This window comes from Parus major, chromosome Z, assembly GCF_001522545.3.
Source record: "Parus major isolate Abel chromosome Z, Parus_major1.1, whole genome shotgun sequence".
Lineage (NCBI taxonomy): Eukaryota > Metazoa > Chordata > Aves > Passeriformes > Paridae > Parus > Parus major.
The window spans coordinates 57983372-57996420 of NC_031799.1; the positions used below are offsets into that span (position 1 = coordinate 57983372).

Below are 13049 nucleotides of genomic sequence, written 5' to 3' on the forward strand. Positions count from 1 at the left end.
GCACTGAAGAGAAGACTTTCCAGACAGGACAGAAAATGTCTCTTCATTTTATCTTTTCTTTTACTGCAGCTAAGAATTTAGCCTGGAGCAAGCTGGGAGCACTGGAGCATGCAGCCCTTTCCAGGGCTGTGTCAGCTGAGGGGGCAGAGGGAACCCAGCAGGGATCAGACACAAAGCAGCAGTGGACTGAACCCCTGTGGTGGCTGCAAGCAGCTCTACGCTTTGGTCACTGCTCGTGGCATTTTTTATTAAACCATCTCAGAGATCTTCTGTTGTGCTCTGTATTTCTAAGTGTCTGCCCTCTTGGTGGTGTTGTCTTCTGCACCATTACTTCTCCAAATTTTCCTAACTTGTCAGCAGCAGCCCCTGTCCAGAACTTTGCTATATGAGCAATGCAGCTGGGAACAGCAATGCATAGAATCATACAGCTCAGGAGCTCTCATGTCAGAGTCCTGACTGAGCCTTATGAGCACCTCCTTTACTGTGCACAAAATAGTGATTGGTGGAGTTTTTTTACCTAAGAGCTCTTGAGAAGCAAATGTTCTGCTGAGATTCTCACGAGTGTATCCAGTACAGTCATTCCTGAGAAACAGTAAGGCCAAGGTAGCAGATCAGCTAGGAACTGGTCACTCCCTGCAAAGGGCTTGTTTATTATGTAGGAACACCATGGTCCAGGATGGGCAAGAAGGGTAAAAATGTGCTCAGGTTGCAGTAGGTGAGGTTTAGGTTCACCTAGAGGGCAGTCAGGGGTGGTGAGCACTGGCAGGTGCAGCTGCAGTCCCCATGTTCCTTTCAGTGGTGTCTTTAAGGTGTCTGCAGTCTGGATCCAGAGCGCCCTGGGGGCTCCTGGGGCTGGCTTTGCACTCAGGGTGAGGATGCCCAGGAGCTGCTGGGGGCCAGCAGTGGGGACAAAGGCTGGAGCTTGCAGGCTGGGAGGTGTGGCTCTGGGGGTTAGGACATACCAGGGCATGGGTCACAGTGGGAGCCTGGCAGCCCAGTGACATGGTTCTGCTGGCTGTGACATCACAGAAGACGAATGGTCACACTGGCACCTGTGTCCAGGGGCAGCAGCAGGCAGTTGAACTCTGGCAGCCAGTGAGTGCACATGCAGTGGGAATGCTGGGCTGGATGGGGGCTGGCAAAGCTGGGCTGGGGGTTTAAACGCAGAGTGAGAACCGGGACCCTCAGGACTGCCAGTCCAGGTACCCCTAGTCCCCTGCTCCCTCCCAGCCAGAGGTGCTTAGCCCCCTTTCTCTCACTAGGCCATGTCTCCTATCGTTGCTCTCATCCTGGCCATGTTAGTTACCCCCAGTGGGCTGAAGGTGGACATAAAAACTCATAAGGATGTGGTCAAGCAGATGCAGGAGCGCGAGGAATTTTTGCATCAGGAGATGACTCGGCTCCTGCAGGAAATTGAGGAGAACAATTCCACGATGAAAAGCCTGTTCCTTTTTGCACGGAAGCTGCCGTGGCTTCCTTGGCTCACTGAGGCTGTTCTGCTGTCTGTGGCCTTCTGGCTGGTCAGGAGATGGAAGTGGCGCTCTGCCAGCAGCAGGAGGCAGGAGGGATCCAGCAGCAAGGAGAATGGCAACAGTGAGGAGAAGGCTGGCAGCAAGGAGGTCAGTGAGCATGAGGAGAAAGTCAAGGGTGCAGACAGTGGTGGCAGCACTCTGGCTGTGCTCACCCCATCACCAATGGGCACATCCAGGATAAGGCTGAAGCGGGCTGTCAGCAACCTGATCTAGTTGAGAATGTCCCTTCTCATCGCTGCAGGGTCCCACTGGATGGCCTTTAAAGGTCACTCCCAAGCCCAAATCTCTTGTAATTCTGTGATTCTGCAGCAGGACCCGCTCAGCACAAAGGTGATGAAGGAGCTGTTGGACGAGCTCCTCAGTGTCTGCCGAGTGCTGTCCCGGAGGAGCTTCATGCCAGAGCTGCACCCAGCCACCGGGACAGACACCAACCCTGAAGCCTGGAGCATCCAGGAGAACAGCAGTGCCTACTGCCTTCTGGTCATCCTGCGGCCACCACCCGGCCACTCCTTCAGCCCGGAGAGCGCAGAGCAGCCGCCAGCCAGGCGCATCCGTGTGGCGCTGGAGTGCCTGTGCTCAGGGGAGCAGCTGCTGGGGCAGATGTGCTTTCTCCACAGTTCTGGTGGCCAGCTGCCCAGGGATCAGGAGTGGTACCTGCTGGACACCCTCTGCACAGGCTCCTACTTGGACGCTGAGAAAGTCACCTGCTGGGTCCAAATGTTGGTGGCATCAGCCTGGCTGCGTTTGCCCCACTCGCGCCACTGCCAGCTCACAGCACTGCCCTCCCGCAAGTCCTGCATCTTCCAGCTGAGCAGCACCTCTGGCCTGTGCTGCAGCATCGAGATGGCTTTGGCCGTGCAGCAAGGCAGCTCAGGTGCCTACCTGAGCCTTGCGTAGGCATCAGCCAGCTCTGCCAGCAGTACCGTGTCTCAGGCACGTGCTGTATCTCAGACTCACTGCCACAATGCCACTGCTGCAGAGGTGATAGCATTATTACAAAAAATGAGTAGAGGAAGGTGAAGTCAGCTGAAGTCAACCGTTGCTCATGGCATATTTTTTGTCTTCTGTTAGGATCCTTTAGCTCCTTTTTACAAACTCTGAAAACTGTAGCCAGATCACAGTAATTCTGAAATCTTCCAAGGCAGAGCTGGGAAGGTTAAGATGGCTTCAAAAATGTCTTAAGTTCTTTGATTTTTATTTGGTGTTCCAACAAGTCACTTGTGATGAGAATACAGACAAGTCACAAACATTAGCATGCTATTAATACGAGCAATTATGGTGGCAATTAAAAATTTCATTGGTTCTTCCACAAGAAGAGCTCTGTCTCAACTCTAGGAAGGATTCTATAAAAAGGAAAGAGAAAGTTTGGCCCACTACAGAACCATTATTAAAAGGAAGGAAAAGCCTCTTGGATCTATCCAAAGGTGATACAGACTAAGTGAAAAATTACCATCGCATCTCAGTTTAAATCTGCTGGCAGCTGCCCTGCTCCCAGACTCGTTCTTCTGATGGTTAGCAGAGAGGTGGGGACATTCCTAGAAAAAGAAAACACAAAGTTCCTGGGCAAAACTGAGCTCTGTAACTGCAAGAACTTGGCATCTTTTGCATGGGGTTCTAACTTTTACTGCGTGAAGTGCTTTTGCACTGTTCTTGTTGCTTCCCCCAACTTAATAACTAACATTACACTAATCACAAGCATAACTTGGCACCAACAGTGAACCTGCTCTTTGTCTTTCTTCTGGGTTAGAACAAAATAAATTTGAGGAGGAAGAATCCCTTAAAATTTGTGCTTCTACAGCTCCATGCATCTACATAGCTATTCTGACTAACAGAGAGCAACAGATTATAAACTTTCCCAGAAGCTCTTCCATGGTTGTGGTGGAGGGAGCTTTTCTTGCAGCCCTGGGTCTCTGGGGGTCCTTGGCTGAGGATGGGGATTCAAATTATTTGAAATGCTATTGCTCATATTTAGGTGCAAATGAAACAATTTTCTGAATTCAATATTATGGATTTTTTTTTTTATTAATATTAACGATAGGAGAGAGAGAGAAAGGAAAAGGAAGAAATAAGGTAATGATAGAGACAGATTAAGTAGAAGATATCACCACCACTCCATGGATCCCACTGGCATACCGATGATCCTTTTCAGCTGGTGGTGAGAGCCCCCCAAAAAACATAGAATCCAGTGGAATAATATATTTCAGGCGAGGAAGGAATTTCCAGGTATCTCCCCAGAGAGAGATAGAGGGAAGTTTTTGACAGTCTCTTGCTTTGGGTCTGTGGCATCACTTTGCGTCCTGTGCAGTCCTGTGGTGCAAGGCCTGTGGGGACACTTTGGGAGGTCTTTGTTGGGTTCTGACACCCCCTCAGCTGCTCCTCATGGGAATGTCTTGTGGAGGTGGCCTTCCTGGGGTTGGGGGTTCCAACACAGCAGCTGGGCTGGTGTGTGTAAGGGAGGATGGGGGTTCTCTGCCTTTGACCAGAGGTTACCACACCCAAAACTCTCTTCCTGCGCCTTTCATTGCAGAAGGATTCTGTTCAAACCTGGTGTCTGTGGACTATGGCCTCCCCCACCCCAAAACCAGCCTAGGATTATTTTATGCTGGCTTTGGCTTTCTTGACAGTGCATCCTTTCCCTCAGCCTTGTTTACTTCTCCCTAGACCTGAGGTGATTGAACAGTAGTGTACCATTTATCTTACCTAGGTGGCCTTAACTCAGAGTCCAAAGTCCCAGTCAGGCATCCTCAGTGAGGGCTCAGTTTCAGTGGTAGTACCGTCTTTATACAGTTTGGCCATACAGTTTGGGAAAAACTCCTTCCTGACAAATGTGGTGGGAGGGGAAGGTTGCTGCCTTCCAGGAAGATTGGGCTGACTATTGGAGTGTAAAAAGGCTCACTCGCAGTGAGAGACTTCTCCAGAGTCAAGCTGTTCAAGTATAAGCAATTTATTATAAGGGTAAAAAGAGGGGAGACCCATGTCCGCCACCAGCCTCGGCGTTCACGTGGTCAGGGGGAGGAGGGAGAGCCGGCAGAGCAGGATAGGAGAGGTTGGAAAAGGGGAGGGAGGGAGTAAGAGCAACAGAAGGAAAGAGGGAAAAACCAGAGGGAGAGAGCAGGGAAGACGAGAGGGGTAGGAGCAGGGAGAGGGGGCTGAGAGTTAAGAGTGGGGGAGAGGGGTAAAGGGGTAAGAGGTAAGAGAGAGGGGTTCAGAGGTAGGAGAGAAAAGTTAAGAGAGCTAAAAGCTAAGAGCTAAGAGAGCGAATTTCTTGTTACAATCCAATATATGCTTTCCTATAGTGAATATTCTAATTCTTAGTAAGCAATCACCATGAGACACACCCACTAAAGAATTTACATCCAGCCTATGCACTTCCTTGTATTAACATACAGTGTTGCATTTTAGGCTCTACAAGCTTTACAAGTTCTTTCCTTTCTTCTTTACCTTTGGACTTTATATCAGCAGAAAGACATTGTTTTATCAACAGGGATTCTCCTTTAGCTGACTAGGCTATTGTTCTTTGGTTAACCAGTACTCAGTATCCTATAACTCAAAGCAGGCTTTCATTTCTACTTTGATTCTAGCCTTCATATTTTCAGAATCTAGTGCCAAACAATCACATTCATAAGGTTTCCCTGTTTCATCCTCCCCAACAGCTGACTTCGATACATTTGTCAGTAGAGCACTGAGCTTGTTGAGCCTTACAGGTGCTTCTTTTTGGGTTAGAAAGAACAGCTTTCTTCTGTCATCATAGCTGCTTGAAGACATTTAGATCAGTTGCAATTCTCCCTAAATCTCTGGTGTTCCCACAGCTTGACCTGAGAAGAAATTCAGAGGGGGCAAGAAAGCCTCAATTCTAATTTAGCAGAAATTAAGTTGTATATTTTAATAACAAGTAACAAAATGTCATGGATTTTGTTCTCTGTTGTAAAATGCAGAATTTAAAAGAAATTAATCCTGTTTTATATTTCATCTTTAACCTCCTTGGAGTGGAAAAAAAGATTGCTCAGATTGCGTTGTTTTCTACCAGTAAAGTGAGAAGTAGTTTTTACTTTACATTTCCTCCTGCCATATATTTTCAAATGTGTGATGAAAGATCTCTGGATCCCGGATGCTCTGCTCTCGTGTGTGTAACACAACCTTTGAGAAAGGACAATGACAGAAGCCAGAGCCCTCCCTGGTGCACCTGCTGGGGACAGAGAAAATCTAACAGAAGATTCATAGGTTGAGATAAGGACTAGGAGAGATCACTCAGCAAATACCATCATGGGAAAACCAGACTGAATTTGGGCATATGAACTGAATAACTAACAAATACCTGTATTTGTTCTATATATACTATATAGATATGTATGCATATGTATATAGTATTTATTTTAAGTATATCTATATCTATATATATATACATATATACGTATAATTATCACAGAGGCATTAACACCATTTCTAATTGAACCAGCACTGGCCAGCAGCAGGTCCAGCTGCCAGGGATTTGCTCTGCTGAACACAGAGGACGCTTGTAGCACCTTCTCACAGATGCCACCCCCATAGCCCCCCTGCTACCAAAACCAGGTCATGCAAACTCAATACAGCTATTACTCAAAGAAAGAAAAGAAGAAAAACTGTAGTGTTCCCCAACACCCCACTGGAATGCACACATCACTGACAGAACTCAGGAATATGCACTAAACCCCACAATCTCTTCAAAGGCTTCAGCAGATTTTGGGATAAGTCTTTAACAGAGAGACTGAAATCTGAGAAAATATGTTATTCTGAAATTTTCATCTCATTTCTGGAAATAATTTAAACAGGTTTACGTCTGATTTATTCCTCATAAAGAATCATTTGAGCATAAAATTTTCATATCTGCAGGTTGTTTTTTATAGCATATATTGTAAATATATTTGATGGGAAATGAGTCCGTCAAGTTAAAGCAGCTTTATTTCCATCCCAAACTTCTAATCCAAAAGATGCTGCAGTTTTGTAAATGTTTCCATTAGGATCAAGATATTGGGATTTTAAGTAACTTACTTTATGGATGATTTTGACCTGCTACTTTTTCCAATTTGAGGTAATAACCACTTCAAAAATGGCCCTTTCCTTTTCTTCAGAAATAAAATAGTTACTGCACCATCACTGAAATTTTAAATGACCGTTGCTTAATATTTAGAGAGGTTCACACCAGTGTCATTGCATTATTCTTTGCCTTCAGAGTGCCTGAAAATTTGCACATCACCGTGTAGAGAGAACACTTGTTCTTTTTATTTCTATTCTTTGCATCTTCTGCAAGGTCCCACCTTTTCCAAGAGGCGAGTAGTCTGACTTCTCATGTCAGTGTTGTCTTTTCATTTTCAGTTTCTCTAATTCTACAAGCTTTAAATGATAAATGAGACTCTGTGCCCTACCCTGTCTGAGGTTTAGTCCCTTTGGTACACAAATGCTCAAGAAAGAGATGAGAGAAATAATGAAGGAAGAGTCCTGTGTCTGTGGAAGGGAGCTGCTCTGACCAGGGTTTGATCAGCAGGAGAGACACAGGAGGAGTTCACATGACATTTTCACCTGATGAACACAGGCAAGATTTGCATGCATGATTCACCTGAATCTACAGTAAAACGTGCAGAAGGCTGTGCATGATTAGACCATTTCTGTTTTCAGCTGTTGGAGAGCAAGGGAATGAGTTCTGGTGTCAGATATTCCACATGCAATTCACTAATGAAATTATAATTCTTTCGGCCACTGTGCATAACACTCATCTAAAAAGCGACACTAATTTAAAGTATTTCACTGGTGGGTGTTTATAAAGAGACAGACATGGTAGCTTGAAAGGTGGCAATTTTCCAATTTTCTGCAGCACCTTCTCTAATAAATCAGATATTGGAGAGCTGGAGACTTTGCACTGGGATTCACCCAGCACAACTTGCTGGTTACAACAGCAGCCTACATTAAGTGCTCAGAGAAATCCCAGTTTGCCAAGTGAAATCTTTTTCAACATTTTCCTCAGGTACTGTTGAAAGACAAGGAACAAAGAATCAGGACATTTTTTAACATTTAAATTAAGGTAATTATGGATCTTAGTAATACACCTTAACAACCATGTGGAGACTTGCTGTCTAAAGACAGCTGTGAAGGTGTTTTTAGCAGGTGGATGTGACTTCATGGTCACTTTATCTACATAGAATAAACTGGAAGTCACCCTGAAAAGAACTCTTTTAGATCTGGAACTGATGCAAAGGATTGAGGGGAATTTTGTGTTTTTTTTGTGGGGTTCAGTGCAAGGATAACATAAAATCTTCCACCAATTTAAACTTCTGGTGTTTCAGCTGAAAATCCATAAGACCAAAACAAATAATTTGTAGTTCAACCAGTATTTATGTCACAATATAATTTTCATTTAGAATGCATTGAATCTTATTCCAAATAAGATTTAGCAATACCAAACGCCAAAATGTCAGGTGTGGCATGAATTTCTTCAGTTATTTTGGGTTATTTTGTTATTTTCCCTGCAAATTGTCTGGAGGTAAGGACAGGGAGGGGAAAACAATGGATTTGAGAAAACATATTTTTTTTCAGACCACCTGTGACCTGAATTATTAATCTTGGTAGTATGTCACATCTTCCCATGGTACCATTTACAGTGTAAAATTCTTTTGTTCTCTTGAGAAAAAAGACACTCAATGGTTAGGTGCTTGTTTCTAGAGTGATGTCACATACTCCTAAAGACTAATATTTATTTTCTGCTAAAGGTCCAGAAGTCTGTAAAAATCTGAATTTTATGACACTCAGAGCTTTTAAATCTGTTGCTTTTAGAACATTTTTGCAAATCTTTTAATTTTTGAGCACACACACTAATACTAAATCAATAAAAATATATCATCAAATATTCAAAAATACTTAAAATATCAGAAAAACTAATTCACACGAAATCTTCCCCAAGATCATAGGGTGGTTTCTATGTGTAAACTCATTGCTTGAAAAATGTCTTTTAAAAAATGTCCAGAAAATTTTTCTGGCACAGCCACCTGGTCTCATACCAAAGATCTGCAAATAAATACCATTTCTATATTTCAGAAGACTCATAGATGTATTGTTTGGTTTCTTTTTTGGAGTTTCATAAGAAAGATGCAGCTTGATAGTGGATTTGACATATAGTTGTAGACAAAAAAAAATGGGGAGACATTATATTTAATTGCATATTTGAGAAATCCCTATTGCCAAGCCCTTCTGAGTTCTTAATTCACTGAATACCATATTCATTCATCAGAAAAAGACAGCAAAATGTCTTGTTCCTAGTAGAAGAAAAATTGTAAAATAACTAGACATTGATAAACATTTTTATACATTCAGTGAGAAAGGTGTGTACTTTCAAAAATCCTGAAATAACAGGTAATTTGGGTTTTTTTCACATAAGTTGTTGCAAATGACAGAGTGGTACAAAAATCCATGGTTTTGCATTTGAAGAGAAATGGTAGAACACTTCAAAATTCTGTGATCCATACACATGTGGAGGAGCCCATATTTGATTCCAACTCAATCAGATTTTTCATGGGATCCATTTTTACAGACAGCCCTGATTACCATTTTACTGTGAGTCAGCTCTGCAGGGGCTCAAAAGTTCATGTGTAGATTCATGTGGATTCACGTAAGAAAGAATTTCTGTGCAGTACAACAAATTTCAGTAGAAATCAAGGGTCATTATCCCTCATTTATACACTCAAAAGCTTGATTGTGCTGCTTAATGTAAGGCTGGTTTGGTTTTGGTTTGGTGTGCTCTCCTTTTATCTGTGCAGAGGGAAGTGTTTTCAGATGTCCTATGGTTGAACGAGTTACATCACACAAATCACTTTTTGGAGCCCTCTGCCACTAATTCCACCAGAATTTGCAAAATTTTTGTTGAAATGTAGTTTTTAATTGTCCAGTTTTTTGTGTCTGAGGAAAAGCAAACAGTATATGCCATTTTCAGCTCAAACCAAGATTTAAATCAGTTTTGACCTAGACAGAGAACTGGTAACTGCCCAGAATAAAAGCCTTACTGAAAAACATTTTCTTTTTGTTATTAACCATGTATTTGAATTTATAGCTCAGGCATATGCAACCCCAGAAAAATGCAAACTGGAGCTACATATTTCAGTCTCAAGTCATTACAGGAGGCACATAATGGAATAAACCACCAAAACCAGAGTGAAACAGCAACCCATTCACAGAAAGCACTCCATCCCCCAACCTCATGCATCTGGTTAAGTACAACCTTTTCCTTTCCTTTTGGTTTTCAAATTTTTAATAAATTTAGGTCAGTTGGATACAGTCTGTATGAGATCTGGAATCACAAACCTTATCTGGTTCATCTGATTAATTATTTAGCAAAATACTCTTCCAAAACGCTTGAGAGAGGCAGTTCCAAAAGGCAGGAGGGACAAACCCCAAGCTAATTGCAGCTAGCTGGATCTTTCTGAATTCAAGTCCTGAGTAACTGGGAGACCAATGCTCATGAGATGTTGTATGTAAGTCTTCCCAGCTCAATTTCTGCAGTTTCTAAATCTAGCAATTTCAGATTTCATAGCTGTGTCAGCTGCTGTAGATCCAGAGTTGTCTCCAGGTCAGAAGTGCACTTTCAGAAAACAACACATTTGTCTGGACACTTCCAGCTTCATAACTCTTGGCTTGAGTATATATTTGTAATGTTAAAAATTCACATTTTGTTCTGCTTCTGCTGATCTCCATTTTCATGTGAAAAGTAATTTTTGAGCTTCGTTGATGAGTTTGTTGTCTCAGATTAACAGCATTTCCTGAAGAGAGCTTAGCCCTGTTTCCTCCAAACTCATGTTTCCTTTAAAGATACTCAAACAAATCCTAGAAAAATATCATGTCTCTTTCCCCTTTGTTCCTCAGAGGAATTGAAATTTTAAGAAAACACTTTTCATCTTAAACTGGCAGTCTGACTCAGATGTACAGAAAAAAAAGAAACAAAAAACTAGAATTTGAGTGTACTGCATTTCCTTTCCCACCATGCCATGCTTGAAAAATACAACTTCACTATTTCTGTGCCCACACTTCCACAGAGTCTATTCCCATTAATTCATAGAGGCCCTGTGTGGATTTTGCTGCTTATCTCAGGTGTCACTCTTCAAGCTGTGGTATGTGACTATGAGAGAACACCTGATTTTCAAGCATTTTTCAGACCCAAAATTGTGCAGCCCAGTGTCATTTCTAACACTAACATTAATAATGGCATTGCAGAAATGAGAATATTAGCTGAGATTTCTAGAGATTGCCAAAAATAATTTCCCTGTGGTATTTTTTTTTATTTTTATTTTAGGGTTTTGTTGGCTAGAATTTGGCACAGAAGCACAGGAATCCATGGGCAGCTTTGGGGATTTTGACCATTGAGCCTCCTCCTTCCAACTAGACATCAGCAAGTGGCCATCTGAGCATTTACCTCTGAAAATCTTCTTTTCTGGGTGTGGAAGTGACCTTATTTTTCACAAGTGCTGCCCATGTTAAAGAGAGCAAAATACAGCACCTGGTGGAAAATCTGTTTAGATATCCAGGACTAGTAAGTTACTTCTGATAATTCAGGTAAGAAAATCTTGAATAAAATAAATTATTATAAGGTCTAGTCCTTGTGAAATAAAAATACATTTCTTTAGCTTGCAGAGTGAGAGCTTGAAATACCTATTTTGAAATATGGCTATTGAAAAATATTTTTAGTCAGACATTGCAGTCAGGTAATTTTTTTATCAAGGAGATTTTCCTTAGCAGAAGGGAATGAAGAGAGAAACTTTTAGAAGGCTTCTATATCAATACAATTTGCTCCAAGCATCACAAAATGATTCATCTCTTCTGGCAGACAGAGGATTCCTCTTGGGGGCATTTAGATACCTCCATTTAAAGATACCAAAAAAAAAGTCATTAGTGAAACTGTACCATGCTAAATTTCAGTATAATACCTAAGGAATTTGTAATATTTAAGGAATTTTCATGGTTCTGGCCATGTCCTTTTATCCATAAACTTCTTCTGTAAAAAGGAAGAATCCCTCATATTGTAATTGGATTATTTGTGATGTAGAGATATACACAGATACAAAAAAAAAAAAAAAGTATATATGGCAAAACAGAACGATGAATTAAAGTAACCATTGCATCCTAGCTAAGAAATTTTCATCCTATAGAAAATCCTGATAAAAAATCCTGACAAATCTTTAGTCCTGTAGTTGAAAGCTTAGAAAATACTAGATAAAGATAGTGCTTGGACGATTCATTTAAACTCTGCCTCTAAAGTGAACTGGCAAGATAAATCCATGACAAAACACATTCCAAACTACCCATATCTCCATTTTCTTTTTTTTTCTTTCCTTTATCTGCATTTTGCTTAAAAAAACACAGATATGAGGGTTCCAAAGCGTAGATAAGGAGATGAGAGATACTAAAAGTTTAAATGGCCAGGAGGATTAAAAGTCTGAATTTTGATTAGCTATCAGATGTTCCAATAATAAAACATGGGTTTAAGAAATGAAGGTTTTTTTAAAAAAAGTACTGACCTTGAAACTTCTTGGCAATTGGAAAAGCCTACTTTTAAATAAATGTCAAAGTGTGCTTTCCCTCATTCTTAAATAAGTCACAGTGAAGAAATTTGCTAAGTGATCTTTTTTTCTTTTTCCTTAAAGAAGTTTTTCTATTTATAGGTTTTTCCTCTTAGTAACCTAGGGGATAATATTACAACTTATAAATTATTTCTGAATGTTATTTTTTTTTCTTATTCAAAGAATTTTTAATTTCTGAAATTCTGCTTGGTGGTGACTAGTGGAATTCAGCTTCAAAAGCCTGACACTTCAAATATTTCAAATTGACCCAACATGTTCAATGTTGTTTTAAAAAAGAAAATTCAAATCAAAATCCTGTTGGGTTTTGTGTGGTTTTGAGATGTGTTTTGTTTTGTTCTGTTTTGTTGTTTTTTATTCTATCTCTGCACATCCAGGAAATAAAACAAGAGGTGAAAAATGATTGGAATTAATATCTCTATGCAAGGAATGAATCTTGCTTTTCAACAAATGTAAGAGGTACTTTTATGTATTTTTCTTTTAAAAAAGACTAAATATGTGGCTTAAACAAAATTATGCTCCAGTTTTTGGGATAGTTTTTTGTCTGTTTATTTATGCTTTGTTTTTGTTCTAAAAGCTGACACTGTCAAGAATTGTCTGGTCTGATATTTTATTCACAATGTGAGATATCTGGCAAAGACCACAGACTGTCCTGGAACATTAAATACACCAAGAGAGGGCGCTCAGATACAGTAATAGTCAAAACTAGTATATCACTTAATCCAGGTCAATGTTAGCAGCACGAGAGTCTTCAAATAAGTGAAAAAATGTTGGTTCTCAGTGGTCCTTGGGAGAGCTTTATAAAAGCTCACTTACCATATATAGTGGGGAGATAATCTGAATTTGGAAACTGAAACAAGAGTTATGCAGTTGAAACTGTGGGAGGAGCGTTGGTTAAGTGGATGCATTTCTCATGGGAACAATG

The 13049-nt window shown here is 41.1% G+C and overlaps 1 protein-coding gene across 1 annotated transcript; it reads left to right on the plus strand.

Annotated features, from left to right (window-relative positions):
• The first annotated feature begins 876 nt into the window (after window positions 1-876).
• On the plus strand, window positions 877-2429 carry LOC107198203 (inositol 1,4,5-trisphosphate receptor-interacting protein-like 1). Its single transcript, XM_033511389.1, has 2 exons — window positions 877-1619; window positions 1746-2429. The coding sequence occupies exons 1-2, from the start codon at window positions 1266-1268 to the stop codon at window positions 2427-2429; spliced, it is 1038 nt and encodes a 345-aa protein (XP_033367280.1). The 5' UTR covers window positions 877-1265.
• Window positions 2430-13049: the final 10620 nt, after the last annotated feature.